Consider the following 26463-nt stretch of genomic DNA (forward strand, 5'->3'; position numbering starts at 1 on the left):
CAAAAGTAATCTTCCACCACCCACTCTCCCAAGTTTAAAAAAAACTCAACACCAGGTTATAGTCCAACATGTTTATTTTAAACCTGTTGGACAATAACATTGTGTTATGTGATTTTTAAACTTTATCCACCCCAGTCCAACACCAGCATATCCACATCACTTCTACCTTTGAGCCAGTTCTGTATTCTATGTGATCTAACCTTGCCAACCAGTCTATCATGAAGAACTGGTCAAACACCTGACTGAAGTCCACATAGATCACATCCACCACTCTGCCCTCAATCTTCTTTGTTACTTCTTCAAAAAACTCAAGTTCACGAGACAGGATTCCCCATGCACAAAGCCATGCTGACTGTTCCTAATCAGTCCTTGCCTTTCCAAGTATATGTAAACCACACTCAGGATGCACAACCATGTGTTTCCTGAGTCCCATGCAAAACAATTCCAGCACTAGTCAACAGACTTCAAACAAAAGCTGCATACAGGTCTGTCTCTCGTAACATTTGGGAGACAGGACTGGTGGGTCCTGCAGTGGAAGCAGGCACAACTCGACGAGATGAACTAACATCAGACTGGAGGAACAGTTGCCAATTAAACTAGTTATAAAAACATGGTAGAGCATGGTTTGGGAAGTACCTTCTTTCATCAGGTCTCAGTCCCATGTTAGCAGATGTTAGGACATCATTCCTTCAGCACATGCTTTATGGAGATATATATATATATATATAAAAAAAAAGAGACCCTTCGGTCCAACTTATCCATGCTGAGCAAAACTGATCTAGTCCCATTTGCCAGCACCTGGCCCATATCCCTCCAAACCCTTCCAATTCATATACCCATCCAAATGCCTTTTTAAATGTTGCAATTGTACCAGCCTCCACCACTTCCTCTGGCAGCTCATTCCACACACGCATCACCCTCTGAAAAAGTTGCCCCTTAAGTCCCTTTTATATCTTTCTCCCCTCACCCTAAACCTATGCCCTCTCATTCTTGACTCCCCGACCCCAGGGAAAAGACCTTATCTATTCACGTTATCCATACCCCTTGTGATTTTGTATAAGGCCACCCCTCAGTCTCCGACACTTCAGGGAAAACAGCCCCAGCCCACTCAGCCTTTCCCAATATCTCAAACCCTCCAACCAGAGCAACATTCTTGTAAATCTTTTTGAACCGTTTCAAGTTTAGAGACTAGAATTGAATGCAGTATTCCAAAAGAAACGGCCTCACCAATGTCCTACACAGTGACAACATGACAACCCGACTGCTATACTCTATGCACTGAAAAAAAAGTGCCTTCTTCAGCACTGTCAAAGTATGACTCCACTTTCAAGGAATGTGCACAGAGGTCTCTTTGTTCAGCCACACACCCCAGGACCCTACCATTAACGGTATCAAGTCCTGCCCTGGTTTGCCGGACTAAAACACAACATCGCACATTAAACAAAGCTTTATTTGCCACTCCTCGGCCCATCGGATCAAGGTCCCAGGCATTAGAACATAGAAAAATACTGCGCAGTACAGGCCCTTTGGCCCTTGATGTTGCGCCGATCTAAGCCCACCTAACCGACACTAGCCCACTATCCTCCATATGCCTATCCAATGCCCATTTAAATGCCCATAAAAGAGGGAGAGTCCAACACTGCTACTAGCAGGGCATTTCATGAACTCACGACTCACTGAGTAAAAGAATCTACCCCTAACATCTGTCCTATGCCTACCACCCCTTAATTTAAAGCTATGCCCCATCGTAATAGCTGACTCCGTTATTAGGAGTAGAAGTATAGTTGACCCTACACTGAGAAAGGGGCGTTTAATCTTAAGTGCAATTTTATTGTTTGCAAAGTAGCATCAACACATGAAATATCAGAATGACCCAGTCTCTGTGGTATCACTTCACAGAATCCCCTACGATCAGCATCCTTGGATTTACAATGGATTAGAAACTGAACTGTACTCGCCGTATAAATGCAGTGATTAGGAATCCTGCAGCAAGTAACTCATCTGACTCCCCAAAGCCTGTTCACCATCTACAAGGTAGAAGTCAGAAGTGTGATGGAATACTCAATTGCTCAGATGGGTACAGCTCTGACAACACAAGCAGCTTGACACTATCCAGAACAAAATTGCCTGCTTGACTCACACCACATTCACCAGCTTCAACTTTCATTCCCTCCACCATATATGCAGCAGTGGGCACCGTCTACAAGACTCCTCAGACAGCACCTTCAAAACCCATGACTACAACCAGTATCGTTGTTTCAAAGTCCTGGAACTCCCTCCCTCACTGCATTGTGCATGCCCCTACAACTACACGGTAGAACAGTTTATGGCAATGATACACTTCCATTTTCCCCAAAGACTATTAAGGACAGGGAAAATAAATGACAGCACTGCAAAGAGCCCACAAATGGAAGAATTTTAAAAACAGATAGGACTCTTCCTTATCACCAGTTCAGGCAGCACAAGTGAGCAGAGACTGTTTCATATTGCCATAGTGGACGAGTAATCCAGGAGGTCCATACTAATGTTCTGGGGACATTAGTGGAACTCACCCCCATGCAGCTGGTCAAACTCAAATTCAAGGAATAAAATCGGAAAGTTTGTCTCAAATGATGGTGACCATGAGCAAATGACGGGTCTTCACTACCAATGGTAGTGAAGACCCATCTCCTTCATAAAATATGCAAAGAAAGTCTGCCCTCTTGGATTGCGAGGCCGATTCATTTAGTTCAAGGAAAATTAGGAATGGACAACAAATGCCTGTCTTGAGAGCAACACCCACAACCCAGAAAAAGGATAGTTTTTTTTTATTAAAAAAACTAGGTTGACATTCAGGAGTACTTGTGTTTGACATAGTTAAGAGTAGACAGGCCCCTTTAGCCTCATTTTCAATCTTCATGAGGAAGATGCCTCAATTTTAAAAACTCTGGACTAAGTAGCAAGCAACCTCAAAACTCTTCCCTTTGCCTGGAGAATCACATGGGATTCTCAATCCTAGATGTATCACGGCACCAACAGACAATAACTGCATGGAAATGGCCAGCGTGCAAATGGTTTGATATCTACTCGCTGAATGTGCGATGATTAATTGAGATTGTTCTTACCTTCTCATTGACATTTGTCCCCTTCTTGATGGCCTCCTCCAAAATGATCTGAAATGCATCTTGTACAAATTGTTCGCCTGCTTCAGGGTCAGTCAGGGGTCCATCCAGTAAAACACTGTCAACAGTATTGGGATGTTCCCTCGATAGTCCACTGAACTCTAAAACAAGAGAGCGAGAGAGAGAGAAGACACAATCCAAGAAACACTTTGATCACAGGACAAGGAAAATAGAAGCTGCCAAGTCATGAGAGGTCTGCACATTGCATTTTAAACTATTACCCTTCAGACCATTTTTTGTGATGCCACAGGTTTCAGAGTAGAAATGGACAAGGTTGGAGGAAGGCCAATGGGGTGTTTGGACATATACACAACTGATGCGTTACACTTGAAAAGAAATGATGAGCTATGAAAGGAGAAAGAAACCAAGGGATAACAAACAAAAAGAAATCAGAGGGCAAAAATCAAAAAGGAGGAGACAGGGAAAGAAGTTGAGAAAGAAAGGAGGGGAATAGAAAAGATCCTGCAAGAAAATTTGTTCACAGAATGTGGGCATTACTGACGAGGCCAGCAACGATTACCCATCCCAAACAGCCTTTGAGAAGGTGGTGATGAGAGGACTGGTCATAGAATTCTTAAAATCCGTATGGTGTGGAAATAGGCCATTCAGCCCATCGAGTCCACAACATTATGAAGAGTATCCCACCCAGACCACCCCCCTGCCCTTCCAATGGCTAATCTACCTAACCTGCACATCTTTGGACTGTGGGAGGAAACTAGAGCATCTGGAGGGAACCCACGCAGACATGGGAAGAATGTGCAAACTCCACACAAGCAAAACCACCAGAACGTCCCTGGCACTGAGGCAGCAATGCTAACCATCTGAGCCACCGTGCTACCCCTGAACTGTTGCAAACCCATCATACTGTTCCGGAGGGAATTCCGGTATCCAGACTTAGCTTACACATGGGAGACCATCTGATCTGGTATTGAGCCAGCACATCCATAATTTGCCAAATGCAACACTTTTCTCCCCTTAATCTTATTGCCTGGACCCCTGCAAAATTATTGTAGTAATCCATCAGAGTCTACTTCCACTGCACTTGGGCAGTGGGCTCCTGACCTGAACAACTTGCTATAAAATAAATTTTCATGTCACCATTGCTTTTTGCCAATGAAAAAGCTGTAAATCGATGCTCTCTCATTGTTGACCCTACCCACTAGTGGCAACAGCTTCTCCCTACTTTTACTCCATCCAAACCCTTCATGATTTCAAAGGCCCGACAAAACTCTCCTCTCAGCCTTTTCCCCAAGGAGAACAGCCAAAGCATCTCCAATCTAACCACGTAACTGTAGCACCTAATCCCTGGAACCATTGGCTGGAATCTTCTCTACACCCTTCTGATGCCTTCACATCCTTCCTAAAGTGTGGTGCCCAGAACTGGACACAATATGCCAGCAAAGGCTGAAATAGTAGGTTATCAGAATGGTGTTTCTTTTGTACTTTACACCCACAATGACCATTAACGCCCAGTTACATGCTCTCTCAAACGACCCTGTCACTTCAATAATATTTTCAGATATCCCATAGCCATCTGCTCTTGCACAATGAGAGAGGAGAAAAGGAGAAAGAGGTGCAAGAAGTTCTCATTCTTCCCCCACTCCCCAGCACCTCCTTGGGCTGAACAATCAGCTGCCATATTTAAAGGCCACCTGCACAGCCTTTTACCCACCATGAGCCTGTGTATCACTGGATTAGGTGCCCCCACCCCCACACACTGAAGATTTCTCTGACAAGACAGAAATTGAGCACTTGTTAGAGGGTCCAGTCCAGGCCATCCAAGAGGTTTAAGGGGCTTGTCTTCCTGAGAATACCAAAAATCCTCCCACTCGATCTGGGCAGTGTGGAATGAGGTCAGAGTGCAGGTCACCACCTCTGGCCTGCACAGAAGAACCTGAATCTGGTGCAGGAAGAGAATAAACACTCCTCTCCACCTCAAAATTGCAAGTGGCACCATCCACTCATAACAAACTGTCCCTTCTGTGGCATAGCTCAAAGTAACGGTGCCACATCTGTCAGAAAACAAATCACCTGCACCTCAGCACCACATGCTGGATGTATACTGACTGACAGCTACTCCAATATTCTATACAGTCAATGTTCTGCCAGGTCCAGGCCCCATTACAATCACACTTGCTTAATCCTTCATTTTCTATTTTCCAGGACAAAATGATATTTTGATGGACCTGCAGCCCCCAACTATGAGCAACTTAAATGGGACATTTGATCAAAGTCCTCACACAAATACTGCAAGTGCCATAAAGTATATCACCATAAGAACAAATCAGGTAACATATTTACATGAAGACCAACATAGGCTGACGTCATGCCTGTAAATATGTAACTATCCTACTGATAAGATACAGGAGTCAAGTCGATTTTTTTCCCCATTTATTCAACATCTCCTGAAACACATTAGTGTTTTCTTGTTTGCTGCATTATTGCATCTCCAACGTTAATGCTTTAGTCCCACAAGAACAGTAGTAAGGTTCAATAAGTAGTCCCAGGCCTGGTTTACGCTTCCCTTCTCGCTCATGGGTGCCAGGCTCCCAACAGCACTCCAGCTAGGTGGCCATTCATTATGACCATTACCCACCAACAAACGCCCATCTTCTCTGCCCTATGAAGCTCCTGTCACTTTGACAGTTGCAGGGTGTCACCTAGAGAAAAATCGCTGAGCACCAAATTGCTGACTTCATAACATTAACAATTTCAAACCTATTGCACTTGGGAGCTCGGGCAAAGGTTGCTCCATTGAGTACCAAGTATGTTCCGAGAATTCAAATGACACCTGGATCCATAAATCCATTTTTAGTGACTGCTCCCCCAACCTCCCCTTCATAAGGTATCACCAAAATGACAGCTGCAGTAACAGACAAAGCCAAGGGAGAGACTGGACTTTGCAGGGACAAGAATGAAGAGACTTGCTGACCTGCCTTGTCCAGTAACACCAAAACAAAGGGTCTATGAAAATGCAAATATAAATCAATGACAAGAAACACAACATTTCCTTCACTCTTTAAAACACCTATTTCCCTTTGAGAAAAAAAACCACAGACCGCATTTTGTGTTTTGCATGACAGCTACACATTTTTTCCCCCCACTTTGGCTCTCAAAATCCATTTTTTGACTATTTATTTGTTTCATTAAGGCTTCCAGCCTTGCACCATGAACCCTTTTGTCATTTAATCTCTCCTACCCTCCATCTTATCACAGTCTATCCTTGTGTGTCTTCCATCCCCTCCCTCTTGTACTTAAATCCCATGATCTTTCCATCTTTTGACAGATCTGACGAAAGGTCACCCAACTGGAATGTTGGCACATTCTGTGTCTCCACAGACTTGCAGCATTTTATAGCTAGATTTTAGATCTTTACCATGCATTTACCCTTTGTTTATTTAAAAAGCAAGGCACGTCCACAAAACTTGCACAGGTTAAAGCAGAAGCTTTTTATTGCTCTTAACTGCTCTCTTGAATTGGCTTTGAGTTATTAAATGTCAATTAGGGATGACCAATAAATGTTGCCCTTGCCAGCAACATCCAGATCACAGAAATTAATAGGAACTCATACAGTGATCACAAAGATTTTCTTACTTGTCTTTTCCATCCTGTCCCTCCATAAAGATTTCATAGCACAAATTGCAGAATTACTAGAAAACAGGAGGTGGTCATTCGGTCCATCATGTCTGTACTAACTTGCTGCAACTCCCTTGGCCCAATTCCATTATCCTGCCTTTTCTCAGCACCGCAATTCTCTTCAGATAACAAATCTATTTCCTTTTTGAAAACCTCAATTGCATCTGCCTCTACCACAAACCTCAGGTAGTGCATTCCCCTTCCTGTTGCTGTACACTCAACATTTGCTAATGGCAGAGTACAGAGGTACGTCATCTGCAAAGGGATGCAACAGAACCATGGTCAGCAGCAGTCCTCGAGAGGGTCATCGACCTATGGCATTGCTTTCTCTGCTGGATGGACAATAGGTTTGTAATTGTTAATATACTGGTGCCAGCAACATGGGTCACCAGGAGCAATTTCAATTTGATACTCAACGATTTCTCTAGGTGACACCCTGCAACTGTCAAAGTGACAGGAGCTCCATAGGGCAGAGAAGATGGGAGTTTGTTGTCAAATAGCCTGCCAATGGTCATAATGACTGGCCACCTGGCTGGAGTGCTGTTGGGTCATAGTCATGGGCGACTTCAACTTCCCAAATATTGATTGGAAGCTCTTTAGATCAAGTAGATTGGATGGGGCGGTGTTTGTGCAGTGTGTCCAGGAAGCTTTTCTAACGCAGTATGTAGATTGTCCAACCAGAGGGGAGGCCATATTGGATTTGGTACTCGGTAACGAACCGGGACAAGTGGTGGGCTTGTTAGTGGGTGAACATTTTGGTGATGGCGACCACAATTCTGTGACTTTCACCTTGGTTATGGAGAGAGATAGGTGCATGCAACAGGGTAGGTTTTACAATTGGGGGAAGGGTAAATATGATGCTGTAAGACAGGATTTGAGGAGCATACGTTGGGAGCATAGGCTGTCAGGGAAGGATGTGGTGGAAATGTGGAACTTTTTCAAGGAGCAGATACGACGTGTCCTTGATATGTATGTACCTATCAGGCAGGAAAGAAATGGTCGTGTGAGGGAGCCTTGGTTGACAAGAGAGGTTGAAATGTTTAGTAAAGAGGAAGAAGGAGGCTTACATAAGGTTGAGGAAACAGGGTTCAGACAGAGCAGTGGAGGGATACAGGATAGCCAGAAGGGACCTGAAGAAAGGGATTAGGAGAGCTAAGAGAGGGCATGAAAAATCCCTGGCGGATAGGATCAAGGATAACCCCAAGGCATTTTATGCGTATGTGAGAAACCGGAGAATGACGAGAACGAGGGTAGGTCCGATCAAGGACAGTAGTGGGAGATTGTGTATTGAGTCGGAAGAGATAGGAGAGGTCTTGAACAAGTACTTCTCTTCAGTATTTACGAACGAGAGGGACCGTATTGTTGAAGAGGAGAGAGTGTGAAACGGACTGGTAAGCTAGAAGAGATACTAGTTAGGAAGGAAGATGTGTTGGACATTTTGAACAACTTGAGGATAGACAAGTCCCCCGGGTCTGACGGGATATATCCTAGGATTATGTGGGAAGCAAGAGAGGAAATTGCAGTACCGTTGGCAGTGATCTTCTCGTCTTCACTGTCAACGGGGGTGGTACCAGGGGACTGGAGAGTAGCGAATGTTGTGCCCCTGTTCAAAAAAGGGAATAGGGATAACCCCGGGAATTACAGGCCAGTTAGTCTTACTTCTGTGGTAGGCAAAGTAATGGAAAGGGTACTGAGGGATAGGATTTATGAGTATCTAGAAAGACACTGCTTGATTAGGGACAGCCAGCACGGATTTGTGAAGGGTAGGTCTTGCCTTACAAATCTTATTGAATTCTTCGAGGAGGTGACCAAGCATGTGGATGAGGGTAGAGCAGTGGATGTAGTGTACATGGATTTTAGTAAGGCATTTGATAAGGTTCCCCATGGTAGGCTTATGCGGAAAGTCAGGAGGCATGGGATAGAGGGAAATTTGGCCAATTGGATAGAATACTGGCTAACCGGTCGAAGTCAGAGAGTGGTGGTAGATGGTAAATATTCAGCCTGGAGTCCAGTTACAAGTGGAGTTCCGCAGGGATCAGTTCTGGGTCCTCTGCTGTTTGTAATTTTTATTAATGACTTAGATGAGGGAGTCGAAGGGTGGGTCAGTAAATTTGCAGATGATACAAAGATAGGTGGAGTTGTGGACAGTGAGGAGGGCTGTTGTCGGCTGCAGAGGGACTTAGATATGATGCAGAGCTGGGCTGAGGAGTGGCAGATGGAGTTCAACCCTGCCAAGTGGGAGGTTGTCCATTTTGGAAGAACAAATAAGAATGCGGAATACAGGGTTAATGGTAGGGTTCTTAGTCAGGTGGAGGAACATCTTGGGGTCTATGTACATAGATCTTTGAAAGTTGCCACTCAGGTGGATAGAGCTTGTAAGACAGCCTATGGAGTATTAGCGTTCATTAGCAGAGGGATTGAATTCAAGAGTCGTGAAGTGATGTTGCAGCTGTACAGGACTTTGGTTAGGCCACATTTGGAGTACTGGTCGCCTCACTTTAGGAAAGATGTGGAAGCTTTGGAGAGGGTGCAGAGAAGATTTACCAGGATGTTGCCTGGAATGGAGAATAGGTCGTACGAGGATAGGTTGAGTGTTCTCGGCCTTTTCTCGTTGGAATGGCAAAGGAGAAGGGGTGACTTGATAGAGGTTTATAAGATGATCAGGGGAATAGATAGAGTAGACAGTCAGAAACTTTTTCCCCGGGTACAAGAGAGTGTTACAAGGGGACATAAATTTAAGGTGAAGGGTGGAAGGTATAGGGGAGATGTCAGGGGTGGGTTCTTTACCCAGAGAGTGGTGGGGGCATGGAATGTGCTGCCCGTGGGACTGGTAGAGTCAGAATCATTGGCGACCTTTAAGCGGCATTTGGATAGGTACATGGATGGGTGCTTAATCTAGGATAGAAGTTCGGCACAACATCGTGGGCCGAAGGGCCTGTTCTGTGCTGTATTGTTCTATGGGAGCCTGGTACCCATGGGTGCAGAGGGAAGAGTAAACTAGGCCGGGGGCCACTTATTGACCCTTACTACTGTTCTTGTGGGGTTAAAGCATTAAATAATACAGCAACCAAGAGAACACTAACGTTTCAACAGATGCTGAATTAATGGGGGGGGGGGGGGAAGAAAGAAAGAAAAGGGGGAAAACTAAAATTCAACATGACTCCTGTATCTTATCAGTAGGATGGTTACATATTTACAGGCATGACGTCAGCCTATGTTAGTCTTCGGGTAAATATGTTACCTGATTTGTTCTTATGGTGATATACTTTATGGCACTTGCGGTATTTGTGTGAGGACTTTGATCAAATGTCCCATTTACATTGCTTCATAATGATTGGGGCTGGAGGTCCATCAAAATATCACCTTGTTCTGTAAAGTGGAAAATAAAAGGATTAAGCAAGTGCAATAGTAATGGGTGTGTCAGCAGACATAGCCAGACCAAGCCACGAGCCCTTATGTCGACCTGGTAGAATGTTGACTGTGTAGAATATGGAGATAGATGTCAGCCAGTATACATCATGCATGTGATCACTTTCTGACAGAGATATGGCATCATTAACAATGAGCTATGCCACAGGAGTGACAGTTTGCTGTGAGTGGATGGTGCCACTTGCAATATTGAGGTGGAGAAATGTTTGTTCTCTTCCTGCACTGGATTCAGGTTCTTTTGTGCAGGACAGAAATGGTAACCTATATTCCAGACTGCCCAGATTGAGGAGGAGGATTTTGGTATTCTCAGGAAGACAAGCCCCTTAAACTTCTTGGATGGCCTGGACCAGACCCTCCAACAAGTGCTCAATCTCTGTATGGTCAGAGAAATCTTCATTGTGTGTGAGGGGTCGGGGTGGGGAAGCACCTAATATAGGCTCCAGTGATACCACTGGCTCACAGTGAGTAAAGGGCTGTGCAGGAGAATGAAAACTTCCTGTGTGTCATAAGATTTGCTGTTCAACTACAAAGTAGAAATGAGCAGAATCTGGAACATGTGCGATACCTTACCCAAGGGTCCATAATAGAATGCTGAACCCAATGATTTCACTGAGACCAAGCCAGCATTTTATATCACTTTCTTGCTCAGGTAAGACTGTGTCTCTGCCTATAGAACTCAGCATACGTGCTTCATTCACCACCTTCTCAACCTGTCCCACCCCCAGTGATTGTGCACATATAGCCCCAGGTTCCTTTGATTCTATACCCTGCACTTGTTATTTTATGTTGATTTTTGGAAGAAAAGGGAGACATTCATTGTACAGGTCTGTACTAAACTTCACGTGAATTCATTTCCCCTCCCCCCACCTTGTCTCAGTCAAATCCCTCAAACTCAGCACCGCCTTCCTAACCTACAATCTTCTTCCTGACCTCTCCGTCCCCACCCCACTCTGGCCTATCACCCTCACCTTGACCTCCCTCCATCTATCACATTTCCAACGCCCCTCCCCCAACCTTTTATCTTAGCCTGCTGGACACACTTTCCTCATTCCTGAAGGGCTGATGCCCGAAACATCGATTCTCCTGTTCCTTGGATGCTGCCTGACCTGCTGCGCTTTTCCAGCAACACATTTTCAGTTCACGTGAAATCAGTTTGCTTCTATCCTCAAAACAAAAACCCATCAACATGCCCCTCAGTTCACATTTAAGTTGTGTATATGAAATTTTGAATGTGTCCTACTCAAGTCTGCATTATTCATATACATTAGGAAGAACAAGGGTCTCACTATATACCCGCCTCCATTCTGAAAATGAACCATTCACTGTTACTCTGTTCGATATCATTCAGCCAGTGTTATATCCACGTTGTTGTTGTCCCTTTTATTCCATGTGCTCCAAGTCGAAGGCTGGCAAAACCCTTTGTTTTTGTGTTTGTTACGGACAGTGTTGCTCATTAAATGTCACGGAGCCTATCTTCATTCTCAAAATACCCAAGGGACGCCAATTATGTTTTTAAAAGCAGCAACGGGGAAACAACGTCAAAGCCCAAGTCAGCACTGATAGTTAATGACTCGGGTCAGTAGAAGGAGGGAACTCAGATTGGGATTTGGAACGTGTTCAAGCGTATGCGTTTGCAATTTTTTCCTCTAATGTGTGGAAACAAAAGGTGAACCTGCAAGAAGCCTTGGGAATCTCAGCAAACTCAATACACAACGTGCACAGCAATTGGCAAAGACAATGGGATGCTGAAACACAGTACAAGCAGTAAAATATAAAGCTAAGGGAATGCCACGATCCACCCGCATAGAGCTCCACTCAGACCCATCTTACCTCGTGTTCAGTTCTCCAGTCTTCATTACAAAAACAACCCCAAACTCCAATAGTCTGACCTTTGCCCATTGCTAGATTCATAACACAGAAGCAAATCCCAAGGCCTGAGTGATAGGAATTAAGCCTAGAAAGTGGAGAATCACATACAGTTCCTTGCCTTCAATTTTACTCCAGCTCGGAAAAAGACACTTGAGTAGAGATCTTAATAACAAATCACAAAACGTTTTGTGGTTCTGTTCGCCGAACTGGGAATTTGTGTTGCAGATGTTTCGTCCCCTGTCGAGGTGACATCCTCAGTGCTTGGGAGCTTCCTGTGAAGCGCTTGTGATCTTTCCTCCGGCATTTGTAGTGGTTTGAATCTGCCGCTTCCGGTTGTCAGTTCCAGCTGTCCGCTGCAGTGGCCAATATATTGGGTCCAGGTCGATGTGCTTATTGATTGAATCTGTGGATGAGTGCCATGCCTCTAGGAATTCCCTGGCTGTTCTCTGTTTGGCTTGTCCTATAATAGTAGTGTTGTCCCAGTTGAATTCCCATGACCAGCAACATGAGTTCGACTGGGACAACACTACTATTATAGGACAAGCCAAACAGAGAACAGCCAGGGAATTCCTAGAGGCATGGCACTCATCCACAGATTCAATCAATAAGCACATCGACCTGGACCCAATATACCCGCCACTGCAGCGGACAGCTCGAAATGACAACCAGAAGCAGCAGATTCAAACCACTATAAATGCCGGAGGAAAGATCACAGAAGCGCTTCACAGGAGGCTCCCAAGCACTGAGGATGTCACCTAGACAGGGGACGAAATGTCTGCAACACAAAGTCCCAGCTCGGTGAACAGAACCACAACAACGAGTACCCGAGCTACAAATCTTCTCACAGACTTTGAATCACAAAACGGTTACAGCACGGAGGGAGACCATTCAGCCGATCCTATCAGTAACACCTACTCACCACAAAAGTAGGCTACCTCGTGGTGCTCTGCGTTCCCGCTTTCTTCAGACAAGCATCTACCTCCACGCGTTATGGCTCTCTTTACTATCTTCTTCCTCATGTTACCATTGGTGAAAGAAGCAACCACTTTAAATCTGATTCCTGATCTGTCCACCAGTGGGAAACAGTTTCTCTTTGTTCACTGTGGCCACTATTTCCCCCTCCAAGAGGAGCATTCCCAACTTCTCCCATTTATCCTCCTAAGAGGAATCACTTCATTCTCGTAAACCTCTACTACAATCATCTCCGATCAAAAAAGGAGCTCTTTAACTACGTGGCTGCCATCTCTATATCACTATCTTGCGATCATAGCGGCCACTCTGCACCCACTCCCCTGGATTAGAATAACAGCACAAATCCAGTGCTAGCTACATCTTTCCTCGACGCGGACGTGACAAGGTAAACCAGGCGGGGAAGATAAACCACACCCTAATTACAAAAGAGTGGGGCTTGAATTTTAATAAGATTACACTGCAAAGAGTACCGGTCCTTTACCATTCAATATTTAACAATTGTTTCCATTTGAAATGCTGGATTCAATTCAGCGAGTGAATTGAATGTTAGTGATCTGGGGAACAGGCTCTTGCCAGCTCTGATTTAGAAAACTTATGCTCACATGTCCTCGATTTACAATAACTCAACAAACGATAAATATCTGCAACAATGCATTTGTAAAGTTACTATTATTGTGATTACAAGTAGAAAATAAATAAAACAGTACCACTTTCACTCGGTCTCTCCTGCTGTTGGTTAGTTGCCATTCCTAATGAACAAAACGTGTCTGTTAAACTACCGGGAATTTAAAAGTACCAGTTCACATTCGCCATTCTCTGAAGGCACTAAAATGACAAAAAGTCAGTATCAGTGATCACTAAGACCTCGCGTCAATTACAATCCCGCCTCCAATCTGCAGAGCACGCCCCCAATAGTCAGGGTCCACCACTTACAACGCGGCAATCCCTCGCCACGGGGTTAATTCATCGACAGATTTAAATCAAGCAATTGTACTTGAAGCAAAACAACAGAAAAATTTGTTTTGACAACCCTCAAGGGCCCTGAGAGAATAATTACGTTAGCATTTCAGGTTGGTCACAACAAATCAGATCCAATTGAACAGTCTGAACATAAAGTAAAGCTACCAAATGTGGTTTCTCAGCAAGGAAGAGTCACTCCTCTGTTAATAATATGTTTAAATATCGCTGTTTTGTAGCAAATATCTAATTTACCTTTAGAAGATCTTGTGGCATACATACACAGCCACTGGTGATTTGGGGACATCTAAGCACTGCTGCTGGGCCCTCTTTGGGTGCAGTGGGATTGTGGGAAAGGAAGAGGGAAAAAAAAACAGGAGATTCAGAGAGTCTCCTCATTCTCGGCCCTGTCTCTGGTCCAGCTGTCAGAGTCCATGTACTGTACACATGCAAATAAAGGGTGACTTGATCACAGGATACCGGCCTCTCTCTAGTTATTTCAGGCTGCCTAAAAAATAAGGTCTTGTGGCACTCTGGGTAATGATGCTGCCTCTGAGCCAGAACTCCAGGATCCAGTCCCAAATGATGGAAGATGTATCATAGCATGGTTAAAGAGACTGGTGCGGCCACACCCAGAATATTGTGTACAGTTCTGGTCGCCCCATTACAGGAAGGATGTGGAATCATTGAAAAAGGTGCAGAGGAGATTTGCCAGGATGTTGCCTGGTTTGGAGAGAAAGTCTTATGAGGAAAGGCTGAGAGACTTGGGTCTGTTCTCATTGGAAAGAAGAAGGCTAAGAGGGGATTTGATCGAGACATACAAGATGATCAGAGGATTAGATAGGGTAGATGGTGAAAGACTTTTTCCTAGGATGATGATGTCAGCTTGTAAGAGGGGGCATAACTACAAATTGAGGGGTGATAGATTTAAGACAGATGTCAGAGACAGGTTCTTTACTCAGAAAGTGGTAAGGGCATGGAATGCCTTACCTGCTAATGTAGTCAACTCAGCCACATTAGGGAGAGTTAAACAAGCCTTGGATAAGCACATGGATGATGATGGGATAGTGTAGGGGGACGAGCTGAGAATAGTTCATAGGTCGGCGCAACATTGAGGGCCGAAGGGCCTGTTCTGCACTGTATTGTTCTATGTTCTATGTTCTATTATCAAACTGTAAAATCTTTCCGATATGCCTATGGCAGATATTAAGACTGGGAGAGTCTCCTGATCAGTTATAGTCGTGTAGGAGCACATGATTGCACACACACATTCTTACAGTGTTGAGAGCTTTGAAAGCAAGTAATCTGACACCCATTGCAAGCATGGCCTAAATAACTGTTAGAGCAAGCAGTAATTGAAGTTTGGGTTGCAGACAATTTGGAGCTTGGGGGGAGGGGAGATGATGCAGCTTTTGCCAGCAAAAAGAAATTGATTGATCGATGGACCAGTGACCAGTTAGAGACCCTTTTGCCTGTGAACTGTGTGAATGCATCTCAGGTCACTGAGCATCTTGGATCTAGATCAAGCAAGAGAAAAGTGTTCAGTTCTTCCCCAGCTCAGGAGCAGTCTCTCTGTTGTCTGCTATCAAAACTGTAAACCTGAAGAAAACCAGTCTATGCTTCCTGCAACAATTGTTATATGCAGTGACTTTCAACTGATCAGTCAGACACATTTTATGACCTTAAGTCGCTTACCAACTTGTGGAAGCATCCGAAGAAAAATGACTGAAGCAACGTGTTGGCCAGCAGAAGAATCATAAGGGTCATCTCAACAATAGACAATGGGAATAAAACTACTGAACTATCCTTCCAGTTTCTCCACTCTGCCCATAATCCTGTTTGTCTGTCTGTGTGTAGAGAGTTTAGATAGAGATTAGAGTTTTAACTAGCAGAGGTGACTGTTAATAACTGTTTACTTGTAGCTAGAGTCTAATTACTTCTAATAAATAGTCATTATCTACAGAAACCTGGACCATGCTTTCAATTGACCTGGGTGAAAAAGACAGGTAAATTGGGGAACTTTTGTGATGACTCCTGGAATCGGGCCTGATTTCCAGTTTGCTATCCCAGTGAGTTGTCCCCCATCCAAACTCATGCCTCTTCTATGCCTCCCATATATCCATCTTAGCCACTCTCCCAGTATTCATTACGTACAAGAGCTGTACAATAGCAATGGGAATCATTTTAAAATCATTGTTAACAAAATAAACCTCTAACAATCTCATAAAACCCTGAATCCAACCTCACTATCATTGAAGCAAAGGGAAGAAAGACTAATGCGTAAAAACTGTGTAAGTAAGTACCATTAAGTACCTTAGATCTGTAAACACACAAAAAAAATATGTTCAATTATTATAGCTTCTGAAAAAATATTCTCCTTTGATCAATAGACTATTCACTGATTTGAAGCCAGATATAGCTTTGAAACCCATCCAAGGATTCATAATGGCCATAACTGCCATCAAAAAGCTTCCAGCGACATTGCCTGAAATTGACAATAGATGGTGTCCTATTTCCACTTCAAAACAGGGTGCCTATCAAAAACTGGAGGGGAAAAGGTGCAGAAGTTTTTTCAACTTGTAAATCAGGGCTTTCTTACAGCCAAAGTGGTCAGTCAATTTAAATCACAGCAGAAAACATAACAGCAGAGACTGACAAAACTCTTGTTTTACATTTTATATTAACAAAGTAATAAAGAAAAATTATACCATTCAGTATCTCAATAGCTGAAGAGTTCATTAAGTACATTATGGGAACTATGAACTAAAGTTGGCAACACAAGGGACAAGCTCAGTTGAGTTCTCCTTTTTTTAAACATGAGAAGTATTTTATGGATGTTGCCTCAGTTAGTTTGAGGGTTTGCAGTGTCGGGGTGTGATTCAGCTTAAACATAGGTCACTCTCTCCTCCAGACATAGGAGCAGAAATTAGGCCATTCAGCCCATCGAATATGTTCCACCATTCAATCATGGGTGATAAGTTTCTCAATCCCATTCTCCCACTTTCTCCCCATAACCCTTGATCCCCTTGATATTCAAGAACCTCTTCATCTCAGTCTTAAATATACTCAGCGATCTGGCCTCCACAGCCTTCTGTGTCAATGCATTCCATAGATTCACCACTGTCTGGCTGCAGAAGTTTCTCCTTATCTCTGTTCGAAAAGGTCTTCCCTTTACTCTAAGGACTATCTTGCTTTTTATGACAAACAGAAAGCTCTCATCTCTCTCATATCTATTTTACTTCTGCACTTCATATTAATTGGCCGTCGACATTAAGGAACGCCTTGCTGTGACTGTTTTATTGAGACAACATCTGGAATCCTCTGGACCACTTTCATCTGCAGACCGACGATAAATAGCTCATTGACGACAATTACATTGCATTTGAATCTGCATATTGTGTCTTCATTCTGGTAGCTATGCAGCTCAGTGAGCTCTTATAGTTCTCCCTCTCAGTCCCTGACTGTTGGTTTTTTGTCTCCCTCTGACCCCTCTCTCTCTCTGCTTGCCTCTGTGCTCCTCTCTGTGTCTCCCACCAGCCCCATCTCTGATGGTTCTCTGACATGGAATTATATTTTGAGTTATAATATAATGTAGAAACTTATTGATTTCCATACAAAAACATCTCAAGGTATAATCAACCGACATAACCCAGCTTAGGACTGTAACATGTTTGACTTTGCAACCCAGCCATGGTCTGATGTGGTTGTGAGTATTATCCGTGAAATAGATGCAATTGCTCTTAATGCTTAATAAACGATGAATGATGGTCTCAATGTCCAAGAACCTTCTAAGGAGCAGAATGAACAGCTAATTGTATATAGAAAACTGCCCACAAGCGGTTTGGTGCCAAATACTGAAAGTATTCCAAATGAGGTCTGACCAATGTTCTGTAAAACTGAAGTTTCACTTCCTGGTTTTGCATTTCCATCAACCTTGAGTTCAATCCCAACACTCTATTAGTTTTTTGATAATAGTTTGCTTGTGATTTGTGCACATGGCTCCCTCAATCACATTATTCCACTACTAATCGTAGACTCTCGCTATTAAGACAGTATTCAGATTCAACTTTATCAGCTCCAAAGTAGGCGTTCTCATACTTCACCACCTTGACTTCCACCTGGCATAGTTTTGTCCACTCACTTCAGTGTACAGACTGCCCCTTTCTAACTTCCTGTTCCTAACCACAATGATAGATTTTTGCTAGGTGAGCATGGTAAGGATTATGTTACAAAGGGGGATCGATGGAGTTAAGTCATGGTCTAACTGAACAGTGGAACAACCTTGAAAGGCTCAAAGGTCTTGTCCTGTTGCTGTGTTCAGCATAGAGTCATAGAGATGTACAGCACAGTAACAGACCCTTCGGTCCAACTTGTCCATGCCGACCAGATATCCCAACCCAATCTAGTCCCACCTGCCAGCACCCAGCCCATATCCCTCCAAACCCTTCCTATTCATATACCCACCCAAATGCCTCTTAAATGTTGCAATTGTACCAGCCTCCACCACATCCTCTAGCAGCTCATTCCATACACGTACCACCCTCTGCATGAAATAGTTGCCCCTCAGGTCTCATTTATATCTTTCCCCTCTCACCCTAAACCTGTGCCCTCTAGTTCTGGACTCCCCCACCCCAGGGAAAAGACCTTGTCTATTTACTCTATCCAAGCCCCTCATGATTTTATAAACTTCTATAAGGTCACCACCCAGCTTCCAACGCTCCAGTGAAAATAGCCTCTCCCTTTAGCTCAAATCCTCCAACCTTGGCAACATCCTTGTAAATCTTTTCTGAACCCTTTAGTTCCACAACATCCTTCTGGTCTGGGAAGGAGACCAGAATTGCATGCAATATTCCAACAGTGGCCTAACCAATGTCCTGTACAGCCGCAATATGACCTCCCAACTCCTGTACTCAATACTCTGACCAATAAAGGAAAGCATACCAAATGCCTTCTTCACTATCCTATTTACCTGCAACTCCATTTTCAAGGAGCTATAAACCTGCATTCCAAGGTCTCTTTGTTCAGCAACACTCCCAAGGACCTTACCATTAAGTATATAAGTCCTGCTAAGATTTCCTTTTCCAAAATGCAACACCTCACATTTATCTAAATTAAGCTCCATCTGCTACTTCTCAGCCCATTGACCCATGCGATCAAGATCCTGTTGTAATCTGAGGTAACCCTCTTCGCTGTCCACTACACCTCCAATTTTGGTGTCATCAGTAAAGTTACTAACTGTACCTCTTATGCTCACATCCAAATCATTTATATAAATGACAAAAAGTAGAGGGCCCAGCACCGATCCTTGTGGCATTCCACTGGTCACAGGCCTCCAGTCTGAAAAACAACCCTCCGCCACCACCCCCATCACTCAACAAGCCACTAATGCCTCCTAATTTAGTTTTATCTACAAACTTGGGCTATAGAACTCTCCACTCTTTCATCCAAAGCATTGAATAATAGCGTTTTTAGTTGCGAACCCAGTATGGTCCCCTGAGCAAGATGACAAGTCAGATTCCACCAATCAGAATTTTTCTGTATTCACTCATGAGTGATGGGCATCACGGGCTGGGCCAGTGTTTATTGCCAATTCCTGGTTGCCCTTGAGTAGGTGATGGTGAACTGCCTTCTGAAACTGCTGTAGTCCATTCAGTGCAGGTACACCCACAATGCCATTAAGGAAAGAGTTCTATGATTTTGAACAAAAGACACTGAAGGAACGACAATATATTTCCAAATCAGGATGGAGTGGAATCGCAGCTGGTGGTGCTCCCATATATATGCTGCCCTTGTACTTCAAGATGATAGTGGTCATGGGTTTGGAATTTGCTTCTCAGGAGCCTTGGTGAATTTCTGCAGTGCATCTTGTGGATGGTACGCATTACTGCTACTGAGCACTGGTGGTAGAGGGAGTGAATTTTTATGGATGTGGTGCCAATCAAACAAACTGCTTTGTCCTGGGTTTTATCATGCTTCTTGAGTGTTGTTGAAGCTGCACTCATCCAAGGATGTGGGAACTATTCCATTATTCGCCTGACTTGCGCCTTTTAGATGGTGGACAGACTTTAGGGAGTCAGAAGGTGAGTTAGTCGCTGCAGTCTTCCTAGCTGCTGACCTGCTTTTATAACCACTGTATTTAGACAGCTAGTCCAATCCAGTTTCTGGTCGATGGTAATCTCCGGGATGTTGATAGTGGAAAATTCATTGATAGCAATGCCACTGTATGTCAAGAGACGATGGTTAGATTCTGTCTTGCTGGAATGGTCATTGCTTGGCACTTGTGTGGTGCAAATGTTACTTGACAAGTCTGGTTGTCCAAATTTAAAGGTTTTAAAAAGAACGCAAATTCATCAATTTTCCTGTCTTTTAGACCCATGTTGATAGAAAGCATGAACCAGGTTACTGTACTTCAAAATTATCAATTATTAGTGGAGATTTTTGTATCATCGACAGCCATGGGTGAAGTGCCCAAAGATTGGAGGGTGGCTACAGTTGTGCTATTATTTAAGAAAAGCTGCAGGGAAATGCTTGGGAACTACTTCCATGATGGGTAAGTTGTTAGGGGAGATTCTGAGAGACAGGATCTACAGGCATTTGGAGAGACAAAGACTCATTTGGGAAAGTCAGCAATGGCTTTGTGCGTCAAAAATTGTGTCTCACGAACTTGTTTGAGTTTGTTGAAGGGGTGACCAAGAAATTAGATGAGGGCAGTGTGGTTGACATTATTTGCATGGACTTTGGCAAGGCCTTTGACAAGGTTCTGCATGGTAGGTTGTTGAGTCAGGTTAAATCTCATGGGATCCAAAGAGAGCTAGCCAACTGGATACAAAATTGGCTTGACTGTAGAAGACAGCTGGTGGTGGTAGAGGGTTGTTTTTCAGATTGGAGGCCTGTGACCAGCAGTGTGCCACAGGGATCAATACTGGGTCCACTGTTATTCATTATTTATACAAAGGATTTGGATGGGAATTTAGGAGGTATGGTTGGTAAGATTGTGGATGACACTAAGATTGGTGGGCAGTGGTGGTGGTTATCTGGGAAAGCAGCGACAACTTGATCAAATGGGCCACTGGGCTAAGGAATGGCAGGTGGAGTTAAATTTAGAAAGGTGTTACATTTTTGTAAAGTAAACTGGGGTAGGACTTACACAGTCAATGGTAGGCCCCTGGAGAGCGTTATAGAACAAAGAGATCTGTGGGGACAGGTTCGTAGCTCCTTGAAGATTGAGACACAGGTAGACAGGGCGGTGAGAAGGCTTTCAGCATGCTTGCTTTCATTGGTCAGAGCATTGAAAAGAGGAGATGGGATGTCTTATTGCAGCTGTACAAGATATTGGTGAAGCCACATTTGGACTACTCTATGCAGTTCTGATTGCCCTACTAAAGAAATAATATTATTAAACTAGAAAGATTTACTAGGATGCTACCTGGACTGCAAGGTTGGAGCTAGAAGGAAAGGTTGGATAGGCTGAGACTTTTTTCCCCTGGAGCATAGGAGACTGAGGTCTATAAAATCATGAGAGGCATAGATAAGGTAGGTAGCCAACAGCTTTTCCACATGGTTTGGGAGTCTAAAATTAAGGGGCAAAGATTTAAGGAGAAAGGGGAGAGATACAAAAGGGTCCAGAGTGACCAGTGTTCTAACAGAGAGTGGTGAGTGCCTGGAATGGATGCCAGACATAGTGGTAGAAGCAAGTACAATTTTGTCATTTAAGAAACATTAAGACAGGTACATGAATGGGATAGGTATGAAGGGATATTGAACTCCATCTGCCATTTCTCTGCCCAACTCTCCAATCTATCTATATTCTGCTGCATTCTCGAACAGTCCCCTTCACCATTTGCTACTCCACCAATCATAGTGTCATCTACAAACTTGTTAATAGATTCGACCTATTCCTTCCTCCAGAGCATTTATGTCTGCCACAAACAACAGTGGTCCCAGCACAGATCCCTGTGGAACACCACTGATCACAGGCATCCATTTTGAGAAACTCCCTTCCACTATTACTCTGTCTCCTGGTGCCCAGCCAGTTCTTTAACCATCTAGTAGTACACCCTGGACCCTATGCAACTTCACTTTCTCCATCAGCCTACCATAGGGAACCTTATCAAACGTCTTACTGAAGTCCATGTATATGATATCTCCAGCCCTTCCCTCATCAATCAGCTTTATCACTTTTTTAGATCAGATTTCTTAGATTAGATTAGATTCCCTACAGTGTGGAAACAGACCAGTCAGCCCAACCAGTCCACACCGACCCTTCAAAAAGTAACCCACCCAGACCCATTTCCCTCTGACTAATGTACCTAACACTATGGGCAATTTAGCATGGCCAATTCACCTGACCTGCACATCTTTGGACTGTGGGAGGAAACCAGAGCACCCGGAGGAAATCCACGCAGACACGGGGAGAAAACTCCACACTGACGGTCGCCCAAGGCTGTGAGGTAGCAGTGCTGCCCCAAAGAATTCTATTAAGTTGGTAAGGCATGACCTTCCCTGCACAAAACCATGTTGCCTATCACTGATAAGCCCCATTTTCTTCCAAATGTAAATAGATCCTATCCCTCAGTATCTTCTCCAGCAGTTTCCCTACCACCGACGTCAGGTTCACCTGTCTATAATTACCTGGATTATCCCTGCTATCCTTCTTAAACAAGGGGACAACATTAGCAATTCTCCAGTCCTCCGGGACCTCTCCTGTGTTCAAGGATACTGCAAAGATATCTGTTAAGGCCCCAGCTATTTTCTCTCTTGTTTCCCTCAGTAACCTGGGATAGATCCCATCTGGACCTGGGGACTTGTTTACCATAATGCCTTTTAGAATACCCAACGCTTCCTCCCTCCTTATGCTGACTTGACTGAGAGTAATCAAACATTGATCCCTAACCTCAACATCCGTTATGTCCCTCTCCTCGGTGAATACCAATGCGAAGTACTCATTAAGAAATCACCCATTTTCTCTGACTCCACACATAATTTCCTCCTTTGTCCTTGAGTAGACCAACCCTTTCTGTAGTTACCCTCTTGCTCCTTATATATGAATACAAGGCTTTGGGATTTTCCTTAATCCTGTTTACTAAAGATATTTCATGACCCCTTTTAGCCCTCTTAATTCCTCATTTCAGAGTGGTCCTACTTTCCCGATATTCTTCCAAAGCTTCGTCTGTTTTCAGTTGCCTAAACCTTATGTGTGCTTCCTTTTTCCTCTTAGCTAGTCTCACAATTTCACCTGTCATCCGTGGTTCCCTAATTTTGCCATTTCTGTCCTTCATTTTCACAGGGACATATCTGTCCTGCACTCTAACCAACCTCTCTTTAAAAGCCTCTCACATTCACATTTACCTTCAAACAGCTGCTCCCAATCCACATTCCCCAGCTCCTGCTGAATTTTGCTATAGTTGGCCTTCCCCCAATTTAGCACACATCCTTTAGGACCACTCTCGTCTTTGTCCATGAGTATTCTAAAACTTACAGAATTGTAATCACTATTCCCAAAGTAATCCCCTGCTGAAACTTCAGCCACCTGGCTGGGCTCATTCCCCAACAGCAGATCCAGTATGGCCCCTTCCCGAGTTGGACTATTTATACACTGCTCTATAAAACCCTCCTGGATGCTCCTTACAAATTCTGCTCCATCTAGACATGTAACGTTAAGTGAATCCCAGTCAATGTTGGGAAAATTAAAAACTCCTATCACCACCACCCTGTTGACATCTTTCCATAATCTGTTTACATATTTGCACCCATATCTCACGCTCGCTGTTGGGAGTACAGCTCCAACATTGTTACCGCACCCTTCCTATTTCTGAGCTCTGCCCGTATTGCCTCACTGCTCGAGTCCTCCATGCTTCCCTCCTTCAGCACAGCTGTGATAGCCTCTCTGACCAGTAATGCAACTCCTCCACCCCTTTTACCTCTCTCTGTATCCCACCTGAAGCATTTATATCCTGGGATATTTAGTTCCTAATCTTGCTCTTCCCTCAACCAAGTCTCAGTAATGACAATAACATCAAACTCCCAGGTACTTATCCAAGTTCATCTGCCTTACCTACTACACTTAGAGTCATAGTCATAGAAATGTACAGCATGGAAACAGACCCTTCGGTCCAACCCATCCATGCCGACCAGATATCCCAACCCAACCTAGTCCCACCTGCCAGCACCCAGCCCATATCCCTCCAACCCCTTCCTATTCATATATCCATCCAAATGCCTCTTAAATGTTGCAATTGTACCAGCCTCCACCACTTCCTCTGTCAGCTCATTCCATACATGTACCACCCTCTGCGTGAAAATATTGCCACTTAGGTCTCTTTTATATCTTTCCCCTCTCACCCTCAACCTTTTTCCCTCTAGTTCTGGATTCCCCGACCCCAGGGAAAGCACTTTGCCTATTTACCCTATCCATGCCCCTCATAATTTTGTAAACCTCTATAAGGTCACCCCTCAGCCTCCGACGCTCCAGGGAAAACAGCCCCAGCCTGTTCAGCCTCTCCCTATAGCTCAAATCATCCAACCTTGGCAACATCCTTGTAGATCTTTTCTGAACCCTTTCAAGTTTCACAACATCTTTCCGATAGGAAGGAGACCAGAATTGCACGCAATATTCCAACAGTGGCCTAACCAATGTCCTGTACAGCCGCAACATGACCTCCCAACTCCTGTACTCAATACTCTGACCAATAAAGGAAAGCATACCAAACACCTTCTTCACTATCCTATTTACCTGCAACTCCACTTTTAAGGAGCTATGAACCTGCACTCCAAGGTCTCTTTGTTCAGCAACATTCCCTAGGATCTTACCCTTAAGTGTATAAGTCCTGCTAAGATTTGCTTTCCCAAAATGCAACACCTCGCATTTATCTGAATTAAACTCCATCTGCCACTTCTCAGCCATTGGCCCATCTGGTCAAGATCCTGTAGTGATCTGAGGTAACCCTCTTCGCTGTCCACTACACCTCCAATTTTGGTATCATCTGCAAAATTACTAACTGTACCTCTTATGCTCGCATCCAAATCATTTATATAAATGACAAAAAGTAGAGGGCCCAGCACCGATCCTTGTGGCACTCCACTGGTCACAGGCCTCCAGTCTGAAAAGCAACCCTCCACCACCACCCTGTGTCTTCTACCTTTGAGCCAGTTCTGTATCCAAATGGCTAGTTCTCCCTGTATTCCGTGAGATCGAACCTTGCTAATCAGTCTCGCATGGGGAACCTTGTTGAACGCCTTACTGAAGTCCATATAGATCACATCGACTGCTCTGCCCTCGTCAAGTCTCTTTGTTACTTCTTCAAAAAACTCAATCAAGTTTGTGAGACATGATTTCTCACACACAAAGCCATAAAACCAATGCACCTCAGACCATCTGTCCCCTGGGGTTCATCATCTGCTGCCTGCCTACTCTTTCCCTTAGTCAGGCTTACATCAAGATCTAGTTCCTTACAGGCTGTAGTTACTACCTAGGAGAAAGTGAGGACTGCAGATGCTGGAGATCAGAGCTGAAAATGTGTTGCTGGAAAAGCGCAGCAGGTCAGGCAGCATCCAAGGAGCAGGAGAATCGACATTTCGGGCTTGATTCCTGAAGAAGGGCTCATGCCCGAAACGTCGATTCTCCTGCTCCTTGGATGCTGCCTGACCTGCTGCGCTTTTCCAGCAACACATTTTCAGCTTTAGTTACTACCTCCTGACTGTCTACTAACCTCCTCCTTTGGTTTGCGACCCCTTGCCACATTAGTTTATACCTTCCCCAACAGCATTAGCAAAAGCACTCCAAGACATTGGTTCCAGTCCAGCCCAGGTGTAGACCTTCCAATTTGTAATAGCCACACCTCCCCCAGAACCAGTCCCAAAAGTCTGAACCCCTCCCTCCTGCACCATCTTTCAACCCATGCATTCATCCTGCCTATTCTTTCATTTCTACTGACTAGCACATGGCACTGGTAGCAATCCTGAGATTACTACCACTGAGGTCCTACTTTTTAACTTGGCTCCTAACTCCCTAAATTCTGCTTGTAGGACCTCATCCCTTTTTTTTAACCTTTATCATAGGTGCCTATATGCACCACGACAACTGACTGTTCACCCTCCCCCTTCAGAATGTTCTGCAGCCGATCTGAGACATCCCTGACCCCGTGCACCTGGGAGGCAACATACCATTCAGGATTCTCATTTTCGACCACAGAACTGCCTATCTACACCCCTTACAATTGAATCCCGATTGACTATATCCCTTCCACTCTTTTTCCCGCCCTTCTGAACACTGCCTTCCCCTGGTGAGCCATCTTCCCCCAACAGTATCCAAAATGGTTTACCTGTCTTGGAGGGAGATGACCGCAGGGGACACCTGCACTGCCTTCCTGCTCTTTCTTTGTCTTTTGGTCACCCATTCCCTTTCTCCCTCAGCAATCTTAATCTGTGGTGTGACCAATTT

At 44.2% G+C, this 26463-nt stretch overlaps 1 protein-coding gene across 4 annotated transcripts in view; it reads right to left on the minus strand.

The window, feature by feature from the left end:
- The window catches only part of csad (cysteine sulfinic acid decarboxylase), a 56603-nt gene extending 42243 nt beyond the window's left edge, over positions 1-14360 (minus strand). Inside the window, exons 1-2 of one of the 4 annotated variants that reach the window (XM_072567063.1) lie at positions 14280-14360; positions 3105-3262 (exon numbers count right to left, since the gene is read on the minus strand). In XM_072567063.1, coding sequence (XP_072423164.1) covers positions 3105-3262; positions 14280-14331 — 210 coding nt within the window. In that variant the 5' untranslated portion in view covers positions 14332-14360. Of the gene's footprint in view, positions 1-3104; positions 3263-13014; positions 13690-13774; positions 13941-14279 lie in introns of those variants that run through there. The other 3 variants (XM_072567064.1, XM_072567062.1, XM_072567065.1) reach the window with 3 other exon arrangements.
- Positions 14361-26463: the final 12103 nt, after the last annotated feature.

Source organism: Chiloscyllium punctatum, chromosome X (assembly GCF_047496795.1).
Source record: "Chiloscyllium punctatum isolate Juve2018m chromosome X, sChiPun1.3, whole genome shotgun sequence".
Classification (NCBI taxonomy): Eukaryota; Metazoa; Chordata; class Chondrichthyes; order Orectolobiformes; family Hemiscylliidae; genus Chiloscyllium; species Chiloscyllium punctatum.